At 37.8% G+C, this 27158-nt stretch overlaps 1 protein-coding gene across 1 annotated transcript in view; it reads left to right on the top strand.

Annotated features, from left to right (window-relative positions):
- The window catches only part of NNT (nicotinamide nucleotide transhydrogenase), a 42840-nt gene extending 16269 nt beyond the window's left edge, over positions 1-26571 (top strand). Inside the window, exons 10-21 of the mRNA XM_005421999.3 lie at positions 669-830; positions 1593-1703; positions 2434-2579; positions 4149-4344; positions 4930-5163; positions 7121-7281; positions 8213-8392; positions 12388-12547; positions 13936-14017; positions 21503-21621; positions 22313-22428; positions 23659-26571. Of these exons, the coding sequence (XP_005422056.1) occupies positions 669-830; positions 1593-1703; positions 2434-2579; positions 4149-4344; positions 4930-5163; positions 7121-7281; positions 8213-8392; positions 12388-12547; positions 13936-14017; positions 21503-21621; positions 22313-22428; positions 23659-23808 (1817 nt within the window). The 3' untranslated portion in view covers positions 23809-26571. The remainder of the gene's footprint in view (positions 1-668; positions 831-1592; positions 1704-2433; positions 2580-4148; positions 4345-4929; positions 5164-7120; positions 7282-8212; positions 8393-12387; positions 12548-13935; positions 14018-21502; positions 21622-22312; positions 22429-23658) is intronic.
- Positions 26572-27158: the final 587 nt, after the last annotated feature.

The following is a 27158-nucleotide window of genomic DNA, read 5'->3' as shown; positions in this document are numbered from 1 at the left end:
ACAGAGGCTGCATGCAGGGGGGAGGCGATGGCTCAGAACTGAGAGGGTTCAGTTTGGAGACCCCCCGGCCCCAGGGGGTAGACAAGTATGGGGGGGACAAGAGGTCCCGAGAGTGAGAGAAAACTGTGCTTTTTTGGAACTGGTCAAAGCACCCTTGAAGCAGCTCTGTTCCATGCACAGTGGTGAGAGCGCTGGGCATGCAAGGAAGAGGTCACCATGGCCCCAAGAAGGACTCCTCTCCTCTTGACGGACTGAAATTGAGTATTTACAGGGTGATGGATGGAGACTTGAAATTTGGAAGATGTATTGGAAATGTGGTGGGGGGAGGAGGAAATGTTTTTGTGGAGTTTTCATTTTCCAGGGAATGGTGTGTGTGTGTGTGTGTGTGTGTGTGTGTGTGTGTGTGTTTTCCTTTCGTAGTTTAGTTAATAAACCTTTTTTTCTAAGCTAGAGGCCTGCTTTGCTTATTTCCTGGTCACATCTCACAGCAAACACCAGGGAAGTATATTTTCATGGGGCACTGGCATTGTGCCAGTGTCAAACCATGACACCAGTCCATGCAGAGAACTCCATTTTGCTTTTGTGTCAGTACTAGGCTCCTGTTTTACACAGTTTAAATGTAAGAAGTTATTGAAAATTTACAGAGCTTTCCTGTGCTTGCCTTCTAGGTTTAGCTGGTATGTTAGGGCTGGGCATTGTAGCACCTAATGATGCTTTCACACAAATGGTGACAACGTTTGGCCTCTCTGGGATAGTGGGGTACCACACAGTGTGGGGTGTGACTCCTGCTCTGCACTCCCCCCTCATGTCTGTGACTAATGCTATCTCAGGTAAGTGGCTGTCACACAGCCTCTTGTTTTCTACTTGAAGCAGGCACAACTCCTTTTACCTGAATTAGTACTGCTGTGCATGTTTGAGTTTACTTTCATAAATAGCAAGGACACCTGAAACAATGTATTTCTGAGAGTGTGATTTTTTCAAAAGAAAGGCAAATGTGATGTTGTATCCTTTTAATTTTCCTAAGTAATTTTTACACTTGACTTATTTGCTTAAAAGTTTGTTTTACTTGGAGTGATGCAGTCTCCTTTTGTAGATCACATCTTTTCTCCCATCTCTTCAAAAGATAGCCCTGAAAATAACTAATCTTTCCTATTTTTTACATTCTTCTATTCATGTCCTCAAACTATGTGTTTTGAGAGAGGGGAAAAAAGAAAATAAATCCTAAAATACCCATAAAAGTCGTAATTCTTATAAGTAAGATTTTATGTATCTGTGTTTGGCTATATGTGGATCTGCTTTGATTATTATAAACAAAGTTTCTTTTATTGAACAAGTACTTGGCTAATTCTGTGCCTGGTGCACTGTTCTTCAAAACTACATTCATTTACTCGTTTTCTTTTTCTTTTGAAGCATGTTTGTATTCCTGAAAAAGACTGTGGTAGTCTTCTTTTAAGCGTTAATGTGTAAGTAGGGGTCAAAATTTGAGTTAACTGATATTACTCCAACAGTTGAAAGGAAACTTCCTATAAGGTGTAGAGCCTCTTAAGGTTACACAGTAACCTCTTCCAGTAACACTTTTATCTCCTAAATAGGTCTGACTGCAGTTGGTGGGCTGGTACTGATGGGAGGACACTATCTCCCTCAAGACATTTCCCAAAGCCTAGCAGTGCTTTCAACCTTTATATCTTCAGTCAATATTGCAGGTATGAATGTTAGCTTTTCTCCCGAGGATAACTTCAAGTACTACTGTAATTTTTAAATTTCTTGTAGTTAATTAATTGTATAATTCCAGAAATACTACTCTGAGAATAGATTCTGAGAGCATTTATCAATAAAAACCCATCAGCCCTCCCATTTTCACAGTAGTTATTGTAGACATTTTGCATACCCTGTGGAATAACCTCTTTTACGAATTATTTAAATGCACATTTTCCTTTCATAAATTTGGCTGGTGATTATATACAATATTATTTCCTGTGTAACCCAAGGGGGTAGTTGTTGAGGATTTGTACTTGTATTAATTTTCCTACATGAAATACATACTAGCAGCATAGAACAAAATTCTTTTTCCTTGAGCTTCAGAAGTCCCAGCTTCAATAATAAAAAGGGAACAAAGTGAGTAATGTGACTTAGAAATACTGCTTTTGCTGAAGCAGGTTGGGCAAAGAGTGCAGTCATAAACTAAGCTGTATCCTACGGTCAGTGTAGAGTATGGACCCAGAGCAATTCCTCCTTTTCTTCTGAAAAGGCTAAAAGAGACAGCAAAATCTAACACTGATTATGCCTTTGTTTCCTGGTAGTTTTCCAGGTTACTAGCTTTATTAGTTGCTGAATCGTGTGGTAATATGGTATTACTAAATATTTCTCTTATAATTTGGCATGTGCTTGATTTCAGATTTTATTTTTTAAAGATTGCTCCTTTACTTTGTCCAGGTGGCTTTTTAGTTACACAGAGAATGCTGGATATGTTCAAACGTCCCACAGACCCTCCTGAGTACAACTACTTGTACCTGCTCCCTGGTGGTGTATTTGTAGGAGGCTATGCAGCTGCTCTCAGCAGTGGCTATTACATTGAACAAGTAAGACGATAACTTCATGGCTCTTAGCCCAGTGCTCAGTGTTATGTTTCTTCATGCCTCTTCTGTGGAGGAGTAGATAACAAATAATCCAAGGTCTTTCCATCAGCTGCATGTTCCCACAAGGCCAGTCTGAAGCTGATTAACTGTAAGCTTGCAGTCACATAGCTAACATACTTTGAAAGCTCTGTTGTTGTTTGGTTTTCTGTTAACATAGCAGGTGCTTTTATTTATTGGACTGTTTTCCTAAACTGCAGTCTAAATAATACAGTAACTACAGAAATCAGTCTTTGTGTTAAATGTTTCTGAAAGTTCAACTTGGCATGACAGTTAAAAAAGGATGGGATCAGTTTTCAGTGCAGAGGGATGTACAGGGATTTTACCTGTAACACCTTTTATAGTAAACTTTTGTTTACATTTGTTTTAATAGTAAGAAAAATCATTTTATATTGCCTTGTGCACTTGGAAAAAGTGAGTCCAAACATACTGTTATGGCAGAGGTTTGTAATGTATTTGTATTTTGTCAATTATCTGGTCATATATAGCTCAGTTCATGTAAGTTTGTTTATACTTTTTGCAAACAACAGTTACAGAATGCCACGGTGTCATTAGTATAGGGAAAAACCTTTAAGATCATCAAATCCAGCTGTCAGCCTTGCACCACCACCATGGTCACCACTAGACCATGTCCTCAAGTACCACATCCACAAGTTTTTTCGAACAGTTCCAGGGATGGTGACTCCATCACTTTTCTAGGCAGCCTGTTCCAAAGTTTGGCCATGCTTTCTGTGAAGAAAAATTGTCCTGATATCTAATATAACCTTCCCTATGAACTTGAGGCCATTTCCTCTTGTCCTCTCACTTGTTACCTGGGAGATGAGACCAGTTCCCACCTGGCTACAATCTCATTTTGGGGAATTGTACAGGGTAGTAAAGTCTCCATTGATCTTCCTTTTCTCCAGGCTGAACACCCCCAACTCCTTCCTCATCAGGCTTGTGCTCCAGATGCTTCATCAGCTCAGTTGTCCTTCTCTGGACTTGCTCCAGTGTCTTTATTGGAGTGAGGGGTCCAAAACTGGACATAGGATTCAAGGTGTGGCTTCTCCAGTGCTGACTACAGGGGAATGATCACAGTTTTACTCCTTCTGGCCACATTCTTGCTGGTAGTTCAGAACTATCAAAGCTATTTCTTAGTTCAAATATCAAAGCTATTTCTTAGTTCAAATTTGCCATAAACAAATTCTGAAAATATCCCTGTAATGAAGAGGACCATATAGTTTTGGATTTGTGTGCTAAAGGAAAGGTTGCTTCTGAACTGATGAGGAAAATTGGTTTGGCTTTATTTAATAGTCATTTTGCAGATAAAAAAGGGTCATCAAGGGAGGGAAAATCTTTATCGATATCACATTTTAATTGGCCAAAACCTCATCCTGTAAAGTTTCTTGACTTTAATTAAGAATTGTGACTTAAACACATTCTGGAGAAATCAGTCATTTTGTGTAATTATCAGAGATGTTTTATAGCAATGCAATTTGTCCCTACTTCATACTGATGTTTTTTCTTATTTTAAAGGTGATGTATCTGGGTTCTGGACTGTGCTGTGTTGGTGCCCTGGCTGGTTTGTCTACCCAAGGAACAGCTCGTCTGGGAAATGCTTTGGGTATGATTGGTGTTGCAGGAGGTTTAGCCGCAACTCTTGGAAGCCTCAATCCCACTCCTGCATTGTTGGCACAGATGTCAGGTGCAATGGCACTTGGTGGGACAATAGGTATGTGTACAATGAACTAACAATCGTTGTTCCATGCATGCATATATGGAACCTGTATATACATAAAATACTGTATAGCTCCCAAGTGAATTGACTAACTGACATTTGTGGCTTGTGCAAAATTATTCGGCAAATGTGTGAACAAAATATCATAACTGTCAGGGCTTTTGTTAATGCTTCACAATGTGATAAGGAATGGGCTGACTGAAAAGTGGGACCACATCATCTCTGATAGGAAAACTTGTGTCCAGAGGTAAATGATCTTGCCCAACTTTGTACTTCTGTTCAGTTCCTGACCGAATACTGCCAAATTCTCTCTTTCACACTGTGCCTTTGTCACAGAAAACAATGAATTTCTCAATATTTGGTGAAGCTTCTTAGCACATGATATGCTTTAATCTTTCTATTTTTCATGATGCACAAAATGCACATGTGCAGCCTTCGGTTCAATGCCATAGGGATTTCTAGTTGGAACAGACTTGTGTATGTGTATTCATTGCACATTGAACCATCCTGTACTAATTTCTAGCTGAGCAGGTGGGCTGTGTTTTCTAAGACTTCCCTTCTGTCTTCAACTCTCAATAGGTTTGACAATTGCTAAACGCATCCAGATTACAGATCTGCCTCAGCTGGTGGCTGCTTTCCACAGTTTGGTTGGTTTGGCTGCTGTGCTCACCTGTGTAGCAGAGTACATGATTGAATATCCTCACTTCTCCGGCAACCCTGCTGCAAACCTCACCAAGATTGTGGCATATCTTGGCACGTACATTGGTGGAGTGACATTCAGTGGCTCTCTTGTTGCATATGGAAAACTGCAAGGTGAGACCTTCTGTTTAGAATTAAATATTTGTTAAAGGGTTTTTCTTCCCCCGGGATTTGGCTCTACTTTCAGACTGCTACATAATTGGAAAAAAACCATTGTATTTTGGATCAAGTAAAAGTTTAAATGTTTAATTTTTACGAGTGTACTTTTTTGTTTCTAATTCTGTTTAATTTGTGTACAGCTTTAATTATGAAAGGTTGTCTTCAGTGCTTTGACATATTATTATTCATCTTGTCTAGAAATAAGTGTTGCTTTGGTGTTAAGACAGTACCTGATGCTTTTTCTCAAATTCATTTTATTGAACTTTTATGATCACAACTTTGTATTTCTGAGCAGAATTTTGATTGAAACTCTCATGTTACTGTATTCAGTGAGCACTAGTAATACTTCTAGGATTTTGTTCTTAACACTGCGATCTTCATTAAGGTAGGCAACCTGCAGTATTGAGGCTGCCTCACTTTAAACCATTCAGTTCACTGTCTGTTTATCTATTGCACAGACTCCATGCTCCATGCCTTTCGCTGTTTTAGCAAATATGTTTTCTAAGTTAAATACTCGCTAATTCCTGGTTGTTATGCATGTGAAGGTTTCTTTATTGCATTTATTTTTGGTTTTGTAAGGACACAGCTTTTGAGAAGCTGAGGTAATACTTGTACTAAGAATTTCAGGCTAAGAGCTTCCTATTACTAATCCTGTTGTTAACTTTGCAATAGTTCCTTTGGGAAACATCTCTTTGCTTTCTTCAATGTTTGTGAGACCAGCCTTTGAAGGAGGAAATATGAAAAGGATGGAAAGCTGTCTTCTCTAATAATCTTTTGAAGGATTTGTCAGTAGTATGTATTTCTGATGTATCTCTGCTAAGTAGTTATTCATTTATTTCCTCTGAGTTATTTTTTCTGTCTCCATTGTACCTCCTCAGTGATTTGTGTGCATGTCCCTGGTAAACTTCACTGCCTGTTCGAGCCTGCTCTCCTGTTTCTGTTTACTTTTTTCTCCCTTGCATTTTCATATCATCATGGTATGAAATATGAAGCTTGTCTATATTAGCGAACTACTGATCCTATGGTATGGAAAAGGGTAGTAAGTCACACACTTTGATTCCCCTGACTGAGACCATCAGTTCATTCTTTCCCTTGAATTCAGCTTTTCTCAAATTTTTATGAGAAAATTAAAATTAATTAAATGAAATTAAAATGAATGAAATTAAAATGAATTTTAAATGAGAATTAATTTTTTTCTCAAATCTAAATGAGACACTTATTTCTGATGTAAGTAATTACTGCGAAACTTGCATTGTTCCAACCCTTTGTCATGTGGTTTGAAAAAAAACAAACCCTAGTATGAAATAAATATGACTGTCTTTTTGAACTGAAGCACACAAATACTGAACTGCCTTTTCCCCTCAAGTTTCTGCAGATGTGGGAAGCTGTGGGAGTTCCGTGTGATTGAGGGTAGTTGTGAAATTAATGCATTTGAAAATAGGAATGTTTTGTATTTGGTGTTACCTGTGTAGTCATATTTTTTTAAGCACACAGTTTTTGAGAGACTGAGATAATCCTTGTGTCAAAGTTCCAGCTAAAAGCTTCCTTCTACTGTGTGTCATATTCAACATACAAAGACCTGAAGACAAAGTGGAAGGGCTTTGTTGAAGGAAAAATAAAAAGGCTTTTCAAAAGGAAAAGAGATTTTTCTAGCTATTCTGGAGCACTTCAGTGAAATTAGGAAGTAAATAGAATTTAAAGAAGGATATTTGAGAATCTAGAGGAAGTTTGAATGTCTTGCAGTTCTGGGTCAGCAGAAAATCTCAGCTTCAACTAACTTGTTTTTTCTTCTACCCTTCCCTTTTTTTCTTTTTTAATTTTTCTTTTGCTGAGTTATTCAGTCTTCTCCAAATGTTAGCAACAGGCTTCCTTGAATGTGCATGTTCATGTCTGAAAATGTGTTTGATTGCAGGTATCCTGAACTCTGCACCTCTGCTCTTGCCTGGTCGGCATGCATTGAATGCAGGATTGCTGGCTGCCAGCTTTGGTGGGATGATACCTTACATGCTTGATCCTTCTTACACGACAGGAATTACTTGTCTGGGGTCTGTGTCAGCATTGTCAGCCATAATGGTAAGTTGAGGAATTGTAGAAAATGAAACAAGTTACAAAAGGAGCTTATTCTCCAGTCCTGCAAGTTTCCTCTTTATGCATTATATTTTGCCATCCTGAGTCACAGTAGGCATGGTGCCTACCTGTGTGGTAACTTGAAGTAACAAGTAGCAACTGACTTTTCTAGATCTAGGTGTAAACCAGAACTGTTCCAGAGAACTGGAATGTATTTTTATACTTACTTTTTGCAGCTACTGATTAATGAAGTTTTTTTATATGACAGCGATATTAGAGAAGACTTTTTAGAAAGTTAATCCCTATAATGCCTAAAAGAGCTCTGATTTACAGATTATTATGATAACCTCTTGAGATGATGTCCTTGTGTAACTTTTGCCATTCACGTACACCAGTGTATGCCAGTGTATGCCAGTGTTGCAAAATTTACCTTGAATATTGCCATTCTGTAAACTGAGTCTTGCAAGACTGTTCAATATGAATGCCTTAATGGTATGAACAGTTCCATGGAGCTAGTAGGATAATTTTGCAAGTAAAAAAATGTGACTAAGCTGAGCGTGAGAATTGTGGGGTACCTTCCTGTCTTCTCTGAAAAGGCAGATTTGCCAAGTCCAATTCTCAGCCTGAATACCTACACTGACAATACTTGAATAGGCTCTAAGTAACTTGATAGCTGCTTAGAAAGGCTGTGGATGCCCCATTCCTGGACTGTCCAAGACCAGGTTGGTTGGGACCCTAGGCAACATGATTTAATTATCCCAGTGGGTAATATCCCTGCCCAAAGCAGGGCAGTTGGAACTGGCCGATCTTTAAGGTCCCTTCCAACAGAAACCATTCTATGATTCTATATTTATTTTTCAGTGCTGTAGGCTGAGTGTCTTTTCTGGGTATTCTCCTTTGTGATTGCTGACGTTAAATATTTTCTTTCCTTCTCCAGGGTGTCACTTTAACAGCAGCTATTGGAGGTGCTGACATGCCTGTAGTTATTACTGTCCTGAACAGTTACTCTGGATGGGCTTTGTGTGCTGAGGGCTTTCTCCTGAACAACAACTTGCTGACCATTGTTGGTGCGCTCATCGGCTCCTCTGGGGCCATCCTCTCTTACATCATGTGTGTGGTAAGAAGTCAACAGAAACTCTGCTTGTCTGCTGAGTAATGAAAAAGCTTTTTTAACCATGTTTTTTAGGAAGATAAGCCATTGGATCTCAAACTGTTAGATGTTTATAGACTAGAAAATTCTTGATTGAAACTGTTGGACTAGATGTCAGTAATTTTTCTTTGCTTTGGTGAGAGACATATCTCAAAACTGAAGAAAGCCCTTGCATTGACTTAAGCATTAAGGATTTGAATCTGGGTTCAAAGAAGTATGATTACTTGTGGTCAGCTATTTTTTTCAGTCATACAGCTTCTGAAATGTGGTCAAATTTAAGCGAGATTTAATATGTAGCAGGAGATACTTTAAGAATTGTGTTCGTTGGTTAGGCAGTGATTTACAGCTTGGTTTTTGGAGTGCAGAAAAGTGTGCCCTTTTCATCAGAGCAGCTGCTTTGGAGTACCACGGGGTGGCAGTAGGCCTGCACGAGTTCAGTGCTGTGTGTCAGCAAGCTTGAGCTTCATCTCGGTGTGAGAGTTGTATTGTATTAGTAATGACCTCCTTTTCTCTGCAACATTTGTATAAAGGCTTTGTATTCAAAGATGGAGAGGTAATGGTTTAAAGAAAACAGTTTGCAGTGCAACAGCTGCCAACTTCCTCATCCCCTGTTGTGTAATCCTGCTTAATTTCTGCCCTTGTGTGATCAATGCCACTGTTCTCCTGTCTGATGTTTTCCTCTGGTCAGCTCTGGCAATCATCTTTTACTTCACCTCCGCTGATAAATAGTATTGTTACCATGTTAGGAATGTTCAATATCATTCTTTTTCATCATTCTTGAGGAAAAATTTCAGAAAAGCTTAAAAAGGTGTTCTTCTACTACTACATGAAAGTGAGTTAAAATTAACAATTCTAAGTATGAATTGCAAAGAATCTTGTTCTTTCTTGAACATTTTCTGTCCCCTTATCAAAAGGAAATCAAATATGTAGCTCATATATTTGGTTGTATACATTCAGGAATTTAGTCCACATTAGTGGAAAAATAGTGCTTATGGATTACACAGGTATAAAAACTCTGTTAAGAATCGAATTCTTGTAAACATCAGGGAAAATGTGAACTGTTTGGTGTGTATTTACCAGTAATCTACCTATACCTTCATTTTTGTTTTACTGTCTCTTTCCTTTCTTAATATCACTCACTCTCTTAGCACTCACAAGAGAGTTTTGAAATACTTACAGAGCTGGTTGGAGGAACCTAGGTAAATAGGAAGCCTGAGGGAGTAGTTAGCAAAATAGTTAGGCAATGACACAGTGGCTTTCCCCAGTGTTTCTCAGATTACAGGAAGTTTAGTTTTTGAGGTAGTGTCTAGAAATCTTGTGCTGCTTTATATAAGCTTAGACAACTGAAGTTTATCAACCAGTAAAATGAAAATTATTTTGTATGATTTCTGCACAGTAAGCAGAATAACATGCTCTTAGCCCAGAATTTTTCTTTTCTGCTTTACTTCCTTTAATGGAAATCATTACTTTAGAAAGCATTGTTATAACCAGGGGATTCAGTATCATTGTCTTGAAGCTGCATTTCAGAAGAAGGAAATGCTCAATAGTTTCAATAAATTCTGCACTTGATGTTTCAACCTGTTCTAATGAAGCAAAAGTTTCCCCTTCCCCTTTTTTGTCCTTTTTTTTTTCTGTGGGTTTTGGGGTTTTTTGGGGGGATTTTTTTGTGGATGTTTGGTTTGGTTTCTTGGTTTTCTTTTGTTTGTATGGTTGGTTTTTGGTTTTTTTTTTTGTTTGGTTTAGTTTTTCCCCCCTACTTTTTAGTGTGATTTCTGTCAAAACTAGTATATTTATTGATACTTACCTAATTATCCAAAAGCAGTCCAGCTAATCTTTTAAAACCTCAGTTGATAACTGAGTTAAAGACAGGGAATTTAACTTCAAAAAGCAAAGGCCTGTACTGTTTGCTTATCCTGTGAATTGTGACTCTTTTAAGACACCAACACAATACATCTTATTCAGAACATTTGATTGTTAGCATGTCCTTGTCGCTCCTTTTTTACCCGGAGGGAATACTTGATGATTGCAATTCTGGTATTAGAATCATTATGGGATGCAGAAGAAACTTAAGGTTGAAGAAGAACCATTAACTGGGTTGATGAAACAGAGCAGGAGAGGGGACAAACTGTGTTAGTCTTACAGATTGTATGCTGGCCATTCCTGTGTACTAGCTGTGAAGCTTCTATGGGCACAGTGGAAGCATTTGCAGTTCTCAGGATTCAGGTATTTGCTTTTCCCTGGGCTGTAAGCTCCTGACCATTGTTGTTACTTGTCTGTGCTCAGCATAGAGGGCTTTTTGCCGCTTGTTGGATTATCAGTGAGTGATGAAGCTTGCACTTTATACCTCCATATTTGTGGTGTGTGGTGGTAAAGAAAGTGGAAGAGGCTACAGAAGAATTTTCAAACTGTCCCAGATATGTTGGTTAATGTTTGCTTGATAAGGTCTTGGCTCTTCTCTGCCTTCCACATTTTCTCTTGGAAGTTCTTGACTCTTTGCAGTGGAGGCAGGCAAGGGTACTTCAATCTCATGCTTGCTTTTAGCTGATTCTCAGATTTCTAATAATATTTTATCTTCTTTTTTTTTTTTTTCCCTTTGACTTGGTCTAACTGTTGTCTTTTGGTTTAGATATGTATAGAAAGTGCTCTGCTCCCTGTAAGTTTGGCATGTGCAACATCTGCAGAGGGTATTCATCTGTCTAGGCTGTCTTAGCTGACACAACTGCTGTAATGTTGAGATAGATGCCAAAGGCAGTGTGTTCTCAGGGTATGTGAAATACTGTGTGCTGCAGACAGTAAAAAATGTTGATTGCACCATGTTTGTGTGCATCCCTTACAGTATCTGAAACCAGTGATGACTTATCAGGAAAAACAGAAGTTCTAACATCATCATTTTGCTTATTTGCTAGATAATAAATTTCAAAGAATGGCATATCTTCTGAGGCTATAGCAGAAAACCTGTGGAACTGCATGATTTGAAATGTCAGTGGAGAATGGACATCTGGAAGCACAATTTTGTACTTTCTCCTACTTATATTTGTGTCTCTCCAGATCCATTCCTAAATTTTGTCATGGCTTCTCAGCTAGTAAAGAAGATGTATGACTCATAAGTGTAATTAAAGAAGCATTTTATCCTCTTCCTTTCCTGCTTCTAAAGTTTTTTCTCCCCTGCAGTTACAAGTTTTTCCTATTTCCAGTTATTGACAGATATTGCTTTGGTACCACAGTCACAAGCAGGCGTGCCAAAGAAAGTATTTAGCCAATGGCTTTTCCTGGCTATGTGTCTAATGGAGCCAGAGTTTCAGGGTGTGTTCTTCTCTTAAACATTCTAGTTAAAATCTCTAGTTTTTCTTTGGTGGTCAGCCAGTAAGTCAATGGCCCCCTTCAGTTCTTTACAATGTGGCTGGGTCAGTGTGGCTGATTAGGTGCTTTTGTGTTTTCCTGTTTTGTTACTGTAGCAGTTATGCTTCAGTACTACCTGTAAGAGCTTTGTGGATTCCATGCTGTCATGGAGCAGTGCTGTGCGTACATGTTAAATTGGTTAAAAACTATGGAAAATATCTTGCAAAAATGTGTATGTGTATATACCAATATAAAAAAAAATTTTTGAAACTCTGTCATCAAACATGCATTCTTTCATATTCTTCCCTTTTAAGAACAAATAGAGACCAATATTTGCTATTTGCATAGTTTTGTTCTTTGTTTTGGAGAAATATTGGCGTTCTCCTGCTACATGTGTAATGTAATGTGTTCGAAGCTGATGTTTGGTGATGGCTGTGGTAAACTGTTTTAAAGAGCCTGTTTTAAGAGTCTTTGGATTATAAGAAGGCAAAATCAGCTTATAAAGACTATTGTCAGAAAGTCTTTAATATTTTCAGAAATCTTCTTCAGAAGTTTTCTTTGTGGAGTCTCACCTTTATTTTTGGATTTCATCTTTATATGACCAAAACCATCCTGTCTTTTAGGCTATGAACCGTTCCCTTGCAAATGTGATTCTTGGGGGCTATGGCACTGCATCAACAGCTGGTGGGAAACCTATGGAAATTACTGGAACTCACACAGAAATCAATTTGGACAATGCAGTTGAAATGATAAAAGAAGCTAATAGCATTATTATTACTCCAGGTAAGACTCTCTTGACTGACACAACAAGATGTTCAGAGGACGTGATTTAAAAAAAATATCCCAACCAAACAAAAACACAAAACAAACCAAAAAAATGTAGCAGCAAAGAGGTTGCAGTAAGGCAGCAGTATATCAAATGCTGACTGGGTCCATGTGATTTGTTTTTGTTCCCTGGTCAGATATCATTCCCCTGTGCAGAGATGTGTGCCACTTCATTTTTCGTTGTGTATGTGTCCTCAAAGTTTTTCGTTTTTATTTGCATTTTAAATTCTTCAGAACAAGGACTGTCTTTTGTAAATTAAGTTTACACCACAACAGCTGTACACAAAATTAACTGAATTCCAAGCACAACTACAGTACCAGTGGTACTAATTGTATCGACAGATCTGTTAAATCTTGGAAGACAGGATTTTGTTTACACTTCTCATGTACTTGTTCAATTCTGCATTTGTTTATGAAAAAGAAAGGCCAAAAACCCCCATCCAAAATGTACTAAATACCATAATTAAAGTAAAAAAGCCCAACCTGAAAACCGAAACCTGAATTGTCTGAAATGATTATGTTGGCTGTTCATGTTGTTTAGTAGTAGTTTAGTAGTTTAGTAGTTTAGTAGTTGTTTAGTAGTTTAGTAGTTCCCTGAAAGGAAAACTCAGGTAGGGGACAGTTTAAGACTTCTCCTTCAACTAAATGGCATGACTATGATGTTAAACTCATTTTAGCACTGGAATGTGAAGAATGCTAAAATAAAAAGTTATCTTTCATTTTGCTTCAAATTTAAAGAGACCATCAGTGGGGTAGGGTTTTAATTTGGTAAGCTACCTTTGTTTCTGATGAAGCTTGCAATCATCTTCAAGGAGTTTGCCTCTTTCTCCTGTGGTCAAATCTTGAGCGCACCATTAATAATGCATGTTTTTTATTTTTATCCTGGGCATAGTTGCTCTGATGAATTAGCTCAGAGAGACTGAAAACATTATTTGCTGCTAAAAGCCATATCTAGCGACTAGATTTGCATTAAGCAAATTGAAATTCTGTTGAGGATAATGGTTGTGAAGGAACCTGACAATTGCCCTTTTATCAATTTTTCAAAATACCTGTCTGAGAGATCCTTTTCTGATATAGAAAGGAACGTGTCTTTTTGTGAAGGTGAAATAAGTGCTTTTGTAGTTTGACTGGTCAAATCACTGCACTGTAAGTGGTCAGGAGATCAAAAAAGAGATTAATTACAGTGGTCAGGCTGGGAATGTATAAGAATCTGATGTGTGTTTTTTAAATTTCATTTATTTTTAATTATGAGAACATCTCTGTGTGTGGAAGGTACACTTATTGTCTGCAACTGGTTTTTCTGCACTAAAACAGAAAAATACATTAAAATTTTGAAATTCTCTCAGGTTATGGCTTGTGTGCAGCAAAAGCTCAGTACCCAATAGCTGATCTGGTGAAGATGTTGAGAGAACAAGGGAAAAACGTCAGGTAAGTGCTTTCCTTGATGAGAAGTATTACAGGTGGTTTGCTTTGTTTTGTTTTTTTCATTCCGTTAAAACTGCTAGTTTTGGTTTAACCTTTTTTTCGGCGTTGACAGAGGCACAGAATAGCAAAGTTAAAGACGCCTCTGGAGATTGTCTAGTTCATCCAGCCCCCTTGCTCAGACCAGAATCAACTTGAGAAGTTGCCTGGAATCTTGTCCAATTGGATTTTGAATATCTTGATGGAGGCTGACAACCTCTTTTGGGCAGTTTCTTACAATGTTTAGTCATCCTTAGGGTAAAACCAGTTTTTTCTGTGTTGCAATTTGCAACTGTTGCCTCTTGCCCATTCCCTGGATATCCCTCAGAAGAATTTAACTCTATCTTTTTTATTGCCCTTTATCTATAGTTATACACAGTTATAAGATTCCCTTGATCCTTCTCTTCTGCAGGCAGAAGAATCCCAGATTTCAGCCTCTCCTCTTATAGCAGATAGTCCTAACCATAAAGCAACTTACACCTATACTTATGGTATACTTATGGGGCTCCTGTAAGATTTTGCTGTTGCAGGCAAGACTGCTATTAGAGTTCTTTGAGCATCTCATGAAAGGATTATGGGAGTGCATGTCTCCAGTCTCATGAATTTATTCTGCTGGAGTGCTATTCCAAAAAACAGAGATAATTCTTAGGTTTCCAGTACTGGCCTCAAGTCCTTTCCTCCTTCAGTTTTTCTGTAGACCTTATAGATTCTGAAAGTACTGGAAAGCAAACATTATGTCTATCTTGCTGATTGTTTGAAATTTTGTTTGTTTTCTATTTATGATAACTTAATATTTTAAAATCAATTGAGGCTCCGTTTTCATTTCAAACAAGGTATTTTGGCAGATGCTGGTTAGCCAGACATTCTCTGATTTCCATATGTTTATTTCAATTAGATGGTGACTTCCCTTTGGAATAATTCCTCTAGTAATTAGGGTTTTTTGGTTTTGTTTTTCTTCTTCCACTACTTTTCCAACCTTATTAAAAAGTTGCATGTAAGCTTTTGCAGCATATTACAGCATTGTGTTGGGTAACAGTAGAGTTCTAGGGTTTAGCAGCAATAGCTTGTTAGTGTTTAACCAGGATTTTGCAATTTTGCATATAAAATTGCTTTATGGATGTATTTGTTTTTGCATACATGAGAAATGAGGGTGTGTGGTGGTGTATTTGCTTCCTGGAGCAGTCTTCACACCTTGATTCTCCATGTTTAGCAACAGCTCTGTGTGTGTCCAGATCGCATTTGATGGCTCTTAGTTTTGCAACAAAAAAAGTCTTTCATGGCTAATGTGATGACAGTCTTGTACACTTCTGACTTTCCTTGCAGTGCTTCTGTGGGGGGTTAGCTCTTTTTTGACTAACCTTGGTGAAATGAAGAAAAAAATTGCTGTTGCCTTTTATGTTGGCTTTGCAGGGGAGAAAAGTGAATGAGTCCTTGAAATAAATGGCTTATACTTGAAATGAATCAATTTCAGGAAGGGATCACTGCAGTGGTTACCTAGTATTTTAATGAAATAAATCTGTATTTACAGTTTGTGGTAATTCAGGCCTTTCATCACTTTGCTGAGCTCCCATGGTGTTCATTGAGTGCAGCTGTTGTCCTCTGGTTTCAGTAGGCCTGGAGTGCCTCGGGACCCTAATGCACTCACCATCCAGATGTAGTGACACTCTCACACACACGCTGTGGAGGGCTGCCAGCATGGACACAGGATTGCATCAGTCTGTAATGCCCATCGTGTGCCAAGAAAAATTGCGACTGTCATATGGTCTGGTTTTTTGTTTCATGGCTCACCACTGATCCAGAGAAGCTGTTGTTTTAATTTGCTTTGCCTATAGCCATAACATTCTCATTGAAGACCGCAGATTATATAACATGATGCGTAACCTTTGACTAGGATTTAAATTTAGAAATACAGGAGAGATTTTGGAAACTTTAGACTGTTTTAGTTACTCAGTTGCATAGCTAACATCATCGCTCACTTGAGATGGTCTTGCAGCAGATCACATCTTTAATGCATTAGTAAAGTCACAGAGAAAGCTGGATATTACTGAGCCTTGAGTATAGCTTTCCCTTGTCATGGATGGATAAACAACAAAACTTTTTATAGGCTAAATCCCATAGCCCCCTGAATCTATTGGCCTTGGAGAGGAAATGGCTGTTCTACAAATGGTGTTGTATTTCTGCAAAGTTAGAAGTAAGTAAATTGTTGAAAGTTCTTGCCTTACTAAAGTTCATCAGCCACATGCAATGTTGTTTGTAGAACCCTGGTTGTGAAATTCTGATTTTTCCTGTATAATAAAACTATATTCTGTAGTAATTTTGTATATACAAACATAATTACAGTCTAAAACTGTATGTTCTCATAATGCATGGGTTGTTGATGCTCTCCATATCCACATCCAGTTAACTGTCCTAGTTTTTACCACAGTATGACTTTCTTGAGACATTTTCTGTCAATATGTTTTGTTCTCCTGCATAGTAAGATGTTCTTGATAAGAAAAATGCATTTTGGTATGGAAGGACTCTTAAAATTATGTTTAGTGTAGACTTTCTAAATAATTATGTAGTTAATAAGTTGATTTTCTGGGAATTCATAGTAGAGGAACATGCACATTGCCTCTTTAACAGCTTTTCAAAATAGTTGCTAGGAAGTTAGTGTTCTGGTTTGGAGTTTTTTTTACCTTCTTAAAGGTAGATATCTTGAAGGGCTTGGATTTCTGTCTTTTGATGCTGGAGAATGTAATTACTTTTGAACACATGAAAACAAGAGTTTTCTACATTTTTGAAAATATGGTAGTATTGATTTAGTGTTGTACCTGTGTATTTAAGTTTTTCTTATTGATATGTCAGTGGTTGAACTCTAATCAAATGTGTTTAGTGTTCTGATTTTTTTCTCCACTCTTTAATTTCTTGTAAGTAATAGAGCATGTGCGTATCAGTTGCACATTTATCTGCAAATTAATAAATAAGCCTGATTACCTAAAACTGTTTATGGTATCAATTTAAAACCATCATCTGTTGTGGCTCTACAAGAAAATCTAGAAGAATTTTAAAGGATGAGTTGTTAAGATGCTGTCCCAAGCAGCCTTAACACACTGTGTAGCTCATGTGCAAGATGGAAATTACTGTCGCTGATGAGAGGCAGCATAAGGACACTGTGTGCTGGTGCAGGTTTCTGGGAAGCTGAGTTATACACAGCACGAAAACGCAAACTGTGTACCTGTGTGTCAGTTCTTGGTTTGTTGTAATCAACTTTGGTGTGTGGGTTCTGAATTATTAATGCTGCACATGAAGGGACAGCCGAAGTCCAACAGGTCTGTTTCGCTCCAGTGCTTTATTGCTGTAGTTAGAACTTGCAAACCATGCAGTGCCTGATGGCTTCTGCAAGGACGCAGCTGTAACTGTGTTCACCTGGGGGAGTATTGTAAATGGGCTGTTGGTTCCATATGGGTCAGCTCACCTCTGGATGACCTTACTAGGTCAGTATATGATTCTTTGTGGAAGCAGGGTCTTGTTTTCTGCCTGTAGTTGGGTTCTTGGGAAGGCTATTGCACAGAGCTAAGATCCACCTGCATCTTGCCCCTGCTGTCATAACCTATAGTGGTTGGAAATAGGGAGCCAGTATCAGCCCTTATTTAAGTATGTCTAATTTAGCTGTCTAACTTAATTTAAATTTAACTGACTTGACTGCAGCAGAGCCACCAAGCTTGATCCATGCCATAGGCCTGGTTTTGGGAGCACATGTTGCCTTCAGCATAACAGGAAGTCTAAGCTGGCTGGGCTAGTTGTAACCTACAGTTGTCCATACCTGTGATAAACATTATACTCTAAGTCGTGCTGCACTGCAACTGTTACATGGCAGGATTCAAGATGTGGAATACTTGAATGATGTACTTCTCTGTTCATATAGTTTGTTGGTGGCTTTTTTTCCCTTCCCATTACCTAGAATGATGTATTCTTGTTTGTACTGAAAACAGAGCTGCAGAGAGGTGTCTAAATAAAGTGAATGAGATGTGACAACCTGTAAGTGAAGCCAAACCCATGGGCAAATATGACAATTTAATTGTTGAGTAAGCTCACCTAGGCACCAAGCAGATGTTACTTTGCTCTGCCCAGCTCTGGTATAATGACAGGAACCCTATCTTCACATTGATGAAGTGATCCTGAAACACTTCTGTACTGGGTTAGGTGCTGCTATTATGAGCCAGCTCTTTTGCTATTGATTACAAGAATATTATTTAGCCAGCTGTAATAATGATAGATACTGACTTCATGAACTGTATGAAAAGTAATTTCTATTCTGAGATTTTCCAATCATTTTAGATGCTATAGCTGTCTTTTTGATATTGCTGACTTTCATACTACTTCAGCCACGTTCAGTCTTTTCTATCCCACTCCAAATGCAGTGTTTTCTGTGCTGAAAGTGCTAGATATGTGTATGTCAGGAGTTTTAGATATTTCATCTCAATTTAAAATAAAATGCTGCCCTTTTTGTATTACTTTAAAAAGTTCAAAACATAAACTTGTGTGTTGTGTTGTCTTTAAAAGACTATAAAACTAAAAGGTATTCAGTAGAGGCTGGTTAAAAGAGTTGAATATCATTGCCGCAAGCTGTTTACCTATGAAGTAGCAAGGTGATGTACACTTACTTCAGTATTTGACAACCGTTGGTGGTGAGCAAGCCCAACATCGTTTTCAAGGTCAAAAGAAAAAATTCTTGTTGAATTCTTTGTTTCAGTGAAATACTAGAATAAAGTTTCAAATCATACACAACATGGCTGTGACTATGTGTTGTGGTTTAAGATTTCTTCTTGATTTATAAACAAATCAACCAACCTAAGGGAGTTCCTGCATTACTGGTGACAGCAGAGTATCAAAGAAACTTTGCAATTTTTCACTTGAAAGCATTTTTGCCATAAAACATGTTTCTCTTTTAAAATAATTTGTGTTAAATCTTTGAATATGAATGAGGTTCCTTTTATGAACATCTGAGACAGCATATGCAACAAAATGTTCCGCTGAAATGCACGTTACTTTGAAGAACTGCTGCTGTTGTGAGTTGGAGGCAAGATTGCTACTTTTATTGGACTCATTAGGAGCCATCAAGGATTTTTAGTATCTATTTTGCATGGTTACCTGAATTCTGAATCCTGCTTTCTATCGGGTAGGCTGATTTCAGTCCAGAAGTGTGTGTTACCTTGTGACATAGTGAGAGCCTTAGAGAAGCTATAATTTTAAATTACTCTTTTTTACATTCTTGCACATCCAATTTTGAGTAGTACTGGCAAGCTACTGTCATATTTGGTTAACAGACTCTTACAAGCAGACTTTTGGGAGTCACTTCAATATTTGTCCAAAAAAGCTTTTGTATGAGCAGCTTTCTCAAACTTTTTGAATACACAGTGTGTGGTTTCAAGCAGAGTCTGTCAGAAGTCTCTAACTACTGATGGTTCATGCCATAACTCTTCCTGTATGAAGATAATTTGTCCCTTTCTTTTCTTCTTTCCTTGTATCTTGCCAGGAATGGCGAAGTCAAAGGTGAAATTCATTCTCTTGGCAGCTTAAATTTTGGCTTTCCAGCCCTTGAAATAAGATTGTATGTGTATATAGTACTTAATAGAAACCTCACGAGTATTTTGTTTTGTGTATTGCCAAAGCAGCTTTGGTCACAAAGGCACTCAAATAATTTTATTAGACACAAAAGAGAATTTTGTTGGAAAATCTATTTTCACTGCCAGAGGAGTGATGAGTTTTCTCAAGGGTACTTCAGAATAAGAGTTCTCCTACTGTACTGTTAGTGATCAAATTTGGTATACTTAAGATCTATCTGCAGTACTGCACATGGCTTGTGTTACTGAGTGAGTGGTGTGAAACATAAGCTGTTAGTAATTTGTGCTGTATGTTTGCTCTCCTTCTGATTCTAGGTATTAGCCTGTGCAACAGGGTCCCAAATGTTTACTAGCTGAATACAATCTATTCCTGTTCTTCTTTAAAAGCATTCCTTCTAAAACTAGTTTTTATCCTACTCTTCGACCTAGAGCTTAAAGTTGTATTATATCTAGTGTTATGTGGATTAATCATATGTCCTTAATTTTGTTGCTGGAGTTCCAATTGTCTCGTGTTTTATTGTATGAATGTTGCCTTGATGATGGAGTGCTCAGTTGCCCATTTAAGGATGTATTTGTACAGTCCTCAATTCACAAGTGATCTGTGTTGATTGGACTGTGACTTGTGGTCTGTCAGTCATTCCCATTGCAGTGGAGTTGAAAACAGAAGTATATGACAATCCATCTGTCATGGCAAGTTGATTTATTAGTAATTCTCTCTTTTCTGAAGAATTCTGAATTACTTTCATGTAATTCCTGACTTACTTGGATTTCTCTTCAGAAATTTCTCTTCCAAAATCCTATAATTCAAAAATCCAAGTTTTTTCTTTACTATTTTCCTTCTCTTCCAAAGTATCTGTAGACTTCTGAATTAAACATTATCTTCAGCCCCATACAATCTTAATCTGAGGCACTTCTGGCCTGCGTGAGTCAGCATTCCATCTGGTGATAGCTTTGGAGATGGAAAGACAGAAAGTGCACATGACGGTAGGCATGGCTATGCCTTGCTTGTAAGGGCCAGTAGATGATCAGAAGAGTAACATCAGGAAATAGATTTGCTTCTAACCAAATACATCTTGGGTTTGCAGCTAAACCATTCTGGCTTTTTCAGGTTCTTACTCTTAGGGAGCTGCATACATGCCTGAGCACCCCAGATCTGTTGGTCTGTCTGAAGTTTTAGTAACTCATGAGCAGTGTATTCTCTCTAAGTTGTTTTTGAGCTGTTCTGAAAACATTTTAAAAAATGTTAATGCTTAAACTGTTAGTTTCTTAGCTCTTTACCTTTTCACTCCCCATCCTTTTCCCCTTTTCATTTCCTCCTAAGATCAATCCTGAGAAGAAAGTGGCATGTTAACCTAATTCAGCTAGACATTCTCTTGTGTTTGAAATCTTGTGCTGTTAATTTTTCTGTTGAATTGAAAGTGTTCATACAAGTGTTCCTTGTACATACTCCAGACATACCTGAGTCAATAAAGTCATTTGTTAAGGGCATCTCTAGGTCTAAGAGTAGTTCTGCTTCAGAAAGGTGGCATGGTCTCTTGCCTTTCTCATGGCAATTTTTTTTAGTCTGTGGTGTTTTCAGTGATGTAAAGGACCTGAAAAATATATTAATGTGGATGGTAGTTTTGGAGTTAAAAGGATCATTTGTAAAAGTCCAAAAGAATCTGTCACAAGGTTTGAAATATGGTACTGCTTGGAAGGTGAACTGTGAAATTTTAACATATTCTTTTTATTAATTGCCATTTGTGCTTATACTTAAGAATTTCTCAGCCTTCTAAGTCACAGGTGGCAATTTTAATGTATAAAACACAGTAGTCCAAACTTATTAATGGAGTTTCTTCCTTTTTAGGTTTGGTATTCACCCTGTGGCTGGCCGTATGCCTGGTCAGCTGAATGTACTGCTAGCAGAAGCTGGTGTTCCCTATGATATTGTACTGGAAATGGATGAAATCAATGAAGACTTCCCAGGTTAGCATGTGAGCCATAAGCTTCCACTAGATTGGATGATTGATTTGATTCTGGTTTTGCACTGCACAGGGATTTTAACAATAGAAAGTCAAGAAGTCAAGCCATTGAATTTCTCTTTGTAGAGGACTAGAGGTCTTTTTTTTGGGGGGGTAGGTAGGGGGAGTTTTTTTTTAATTGCTTGTAGCTGTGAAGTAAATGGCAAATGCTGTATCCTTATTATCTCTTTTACTGCCCTGTCCTTGCAGAGGAAAATTATTATTTCTTCTTTAGGTCAGTTATTGTGGATGACTTGACCCTGTCATGTACAGCATTGTACTGGCAACTTCTTGCTTTTTTACATCTTTATTTGAAAGGCAGAAGGTTGCTGCTAAAGGTTTTTCAGAAGAATATTCAAAAGAAAAGCCAGGCACAAAAAAAATGTGAAAGTGATATGTGTATTCAACCACATTTAAATATCAAAAGGTTTTAAATTTTGTGTGGCAGGGTTGAATTGGATTGTGAATGTGTGTAGTTTGTTAGACGTAGCTGGGAGCACATTTGAACTCTCACATATAATTTGCCTGAGAAGTTTATAAAATACTTGTGAGCATGCTTAATTGTTAGGGGTCCTTCTGCCTAGAATGTGCATCAGCCTCAGTGTTTCAATTTCAGATAATTTTTCATCAGTGTTATTTTCTTTGTCTTGCTGCAGAGACTGACTTGGTCCTTGTAATTGGTGCAAATGATACAGTTAATTCAGCAGCTCAGGAAGATCCAAACTCTATCATAGCTGGAATGCCAGTTCTTGAGGTCTGGAAGTCCAAACAGGTGAGATTAATGGAGCTGAATTATCACCTACCTTTAGCAAGCTTTTAAAAACGTGGTTTGGAGGATAAGCTAACAGGATTCTTCTACTATTCTGGTTTCCACAAGAAGCTTTTCTTCAGGTTGTCCAACAAAATGGTCGGTGCTTTGCAAGTGTGATGCACTGTTCATGATTTCAGAATCGTCATCAAGTACTTTAGTGAGACCAGTGATGACTGCAATAGAAAAGATCAATTAGGGTGCTTCTACTAGAATGTGATTAGAATAAATGGTGGTCTGCTTACATCCACAGTCCTGAAACATTTCTGTACTAATAGCTGTTTTGTTAAGTTTATAGTTGACAACTTTAATACTGAGGTAGAAATACAAGAATGAATAGTATGCTTAAATAAAATAATAAATAGTAATTAAAAACCAACAAACATCCCTCCCAACAAAACCCCTAAAAAATGCATGACTGAGACAAGTAGAGCACTTAGACTGTCCAAGTTGAACCAACAGTGTAGTTACCTTAACAGTTTTGCTCTGATCTAAAGTACATATACTTGTGTTTCCTTGGTGTGAAATCTTTGATACTTTGATCTGAATGAAGTCCTGGCCTCAGTTGTTCTGTGGGTTATCCATTCAAATTCTCAGTCACAGGCATATACATTTATCAGCAGTGTGTGTAGCTATGTATTGCAATTTGAGAAATAAAAATGGACACAGTTAAGATAAAGCTTCTCAGTTTCTCTGCTGAAGATGCCTTGGTTTACTAATTTTACAATCAATAGGTAAAACTGGCTAATTTTTTTTAATGTCCTATGTATGAAGTAATACAGATGAATAGTAAAGAAACTGTTGCGCCAAGTATTGGTGTGAACACTTATCTGAATTTTGTTGCTATCAGGGAATTGAACACTTCAAAATTAAAGTCTCAAGTCCCTTCAGTGTTATGGTCATCAGTGGACATGCCTTGCTTTGACTTTATCACATAGAATAAAGTAAATGCATGTGCAATGTCCACAATCTCTTAATCTGAACTATAACATTCTTTTTAACAAGAAGATGTTTCTGAAATTGATCTGGATATCAATTCATCTTCTATATTAAAATTTGAAATACATTTTCATAGCAGTGAGCACCCTGTTTTGGTCAGAGGTTTCTCTTTATTTGTTGGTTTTGCGTTGCCTTTGTTTGTGGAAGGGTGGTGCCTGTGCTTTTCTGTTTCAAACATGAACTCTTTATGTGCAGGTCATTGTAATGAAGAGATCTCTGGGAGTTGGTTATGCAGCGGTGGACAATCCCATCTTCTACAAGCCCAATACTGCCATGTTGTTGGGCGATGCTAAAAAGACCTGTGATGCCCTGCAGGCCAAAGTCAGGGAATCGTACCAAAGCTAAATACTGATTTATATTCGGCTCATATTTCCAACTACAGTTTTGTCACAGAGGTCACAGAAAACAAGAGGTGGAAGCATCTCTCAATGTCCTAAGGCAGCTGGCTTTTGGAGAAGACTGCATTGACTCCTAGGAGATGTAGTTCAGTCAGGGGATATAGACTTTTATAAAAAGATGGGCAGATTAGCCCTTCAGACTAAATCTCCAATGAGACAATGCATAAAAGAATAAAAATGGGTTTATTTTAAGGTCAGCATTGTGCTGTTACAAGAAGGAACTAATAACTCATGGCCATCTTTAAGTAGTTACTGACTTCCTCCTCCTTACTGTCTGTACTTCTGTCATGGAAATTCACTAAAAAATACTGTGCCAAAACTGTATTCAGTCTTATCATCAAAGCTGTTTTTTGGCTGGTATGGACAATGCAACTTTTGATTTCATCAAAACTTAAAAATAAATTTCAAACAGATGCAAGCAGAAGGAAATCCTTGCATGTCCCTTCAAACTCAGGACATTCTCTGAACTAGATGTGTACATGATTTGAGATCTAAGCATAATGTTCTTTTTCTTTTGGGGATTGTATGGATGCTGTGAATCAGGAACATTTTAGGAAAGTTAGTTTTCTTTAAAATACAGTTCCACTTTTTATGCTGTGCACTTATGTTAAATGAAACACAGGCTATCAGGCACTTGCCAAGTAATCGTCAAGTCTGACAAGGAAATGTACATTTACTTGCACTGCTTACCTATTTTAAGCAGCTGCTAAATTGTCCATCATTTCCAGTTGTTGCCTTTTTAAGTGTCTGAGAAAAAATATGGTCCAGTTCTGCACAGGCAGAATGTCTTGCATACCTATCTGTTCACAGAATTTGGACCACAGTGCTTCAGTTTGTTCACTTAGCTTTTAATTGTACTTACTACTTTAGTAGTAGTGATGCATAGTGATGCTTTCTTAATTAATATTCTTGTGATGCTGAAAAAAACACATTTGAATTCTCACTCTCTATTCTGCTCTTGTGAGATCCCGTCTGGATTGCTGTCTTCAGCTCTGGGGCCCCCAACACAAGAAAGATGTTGACCTGTTGGAACAAATCCAGAGGAGGCCACTAAGCTGATCACAGGCCCTGAGCAGCTTTCCTGTGTGCACAGGCTGAGAGATCTGGTAATGCTCAGCGGGGAGCAGAGAAGGCATCAGTGACACCTGGTAGCACTTTCCAGTGCCTAAAATGGACCCCAAAGAGGGCGGGAAAAGGACTTTTCACATGGGCATGTACTGACAGGACAGAGGGGAATGGGTTCAAACTAACAGAGGACAGGTTTAGACTAGATGTTAAGAAATTCTTTGCTGTGCGAGTGATGAGGCAGTGGAACAGGTTCCCAGAGAAGCTGTGGATTCCCTATCCCTGGAATTGCTCATGACCTAGGCCGTATGGGGCTCTGAGCAACCTGGTCTAGCAGAAGGTTCCCTGCCTATGGGGTTCCAATTGCACCTGGATGGTCTTTAAGGTCCCTTACAGCCCAAGCCATTCTGTGCTTCTATATTTAAGATGCCGAAGTTCATTAGAATTTTTTCTATACAAATAAGCTATTTTTTGGACAGCATAGAAACATACTAAACATAAAATCCAGTGCTTTGATTGACTTTTCGCTAATTTAATTAAAAGCACTGTTTAATTTCCATAATAAGTCCAGCAAATTTAAATTATGACATAGATTGGTGTTTCATTTTTATTCTAGTAAGTATCCTTGACTGAAATTCAAATATTTGCCTAATAACATGAATTTGTCATATTTCCATAATGATATAGCAACTGACCATGGTGAAAAGGCAAAATAGAAATCACTGTCCTTGTGTTAGAGAAGACAAACTATTATCAATAAAGTCTTGAAATTAATCCATCTTGGTCAAGAGAGCAAACATTTTTTTATTACACCATGCCTAGTGACCTCATATAAAATACAGCATTTCTTCTTGGCTACCTCTGTTTTTATGTGAAGATCACTTAAAACACAGATTTTTGAACAGATAATACATTAAAAATGTAACAATATACAGCAGATCTATCATTTTTGTAGATCTCTTTTCTATGATTTGACATAAAATTTTTCATGCAAGCACTATGTTGTATACTGCAGGAAAAGGCTTGTAATTGAATTTTAATTTAAAACACTGTGACAGCTATATTTGAATCTAGCATGTATGGCTTCTCAATTTCAACTTTTCCTTCGGGTCTATAAAAAATAGGAGGAAAATTGGAGAATAGGGAAGACAAATTCTCCATATCCCTCCTGACTAAGCAAAAGAAAAAATGGGGATTTGAAGGGATCTAACATGCTAAAGCATTAATTTTTGTCTTGTCAAACTTGAAGTATCCAGCTGCAGTATGCATCATGTCTCTGTTCATAGATAGCTAATAAAAGATCCAGCTTTTCTTTAAAAAATAGCAAATGGGGGAGGGTGAACACTTTTTCATTTGTACTTGGAGAAAAACCCCATTCTGTTACTTTGGATAAGTGGTACCACGATTCTCTTTTAACATTTGCTTCACCGTGGAACACTAGATAATTGCTGAAGTGCTAATAAAAGGTCAGTTATTTTTCTCTGTTGATCACTGCGTTTGTTTTCTTCTGTTGTTTTTCCTGAGTAGTTAACTAGTCCAATGTTATTTTTGAAAGTTAAAATAATCAAGCTGCCACCAAAGGATGTTGAGATTGAAGGCTGTAGTGAATGGAAATAATAATAAAACATTCTTTTTTCTTTTCTAATTGCATTGGTTCTTTACATTTTTTCATTCTAGGTATGACTGTCACCTGACCATAGCAATTTCACTTAGCTTTTCTAGTGAATGAAAAGGGTTAGACAACTGAGAGTGATTGAACAAGATATGTGTTGCTTTTTGAGATTAAGGAAGATAAAAGCTATAATAACTGACTAGATAATTAACTGAGTAGTTAATTTTCTAGTGGCTGCAGTGTGAGATGAATACTATCCCTTTGAGCCAGATACCATGTAGATTCGCTTCCGCTGTTTTTTAGTTCTACAAGACTGTTGAGTTGATTGCTGTGATGATTCCAGTTTCCACCTTCAAAATGAGTGATAAGTGAATAATTTTAGACATCTGACAGTCTGTTCAGTAATATCACAGGTCCGACAATGCAGCTTTCATGTTTTCCTCAAGCTTTAGTGAAGCCCAGACTGGGGGTCTCTTCCAGAGGCTGCAGCCTGGCATTGGCCCATGAAGTAACCTGTCTTCCCTCTTGATGAAAAAAGGGAAACATATACAGAGAACCTGTGAGTTTGTAGTATGACAGAGGATAAAGATCTAGCCTATGTCCTGTGGATCTGACTGCTG

This window comes from Geospiza fortis, unplaced genomic scaffold (genome assembly GCF_000277835.1).
Source record: "Geospiza fortis unplaced genomic scaffold, GeoFor_1.0 scaffold443, whole genome shotgun sequence".
NCBI classification, from domain to species: Eukaryota; Metazoa; Chordata; class Aves; order Passeriformes; family Thraupidae; genus Geospiza; species Geospiza fortis.
This window is presented reverse-complemented; position numbering and strand designations above follow the sequence as displayed.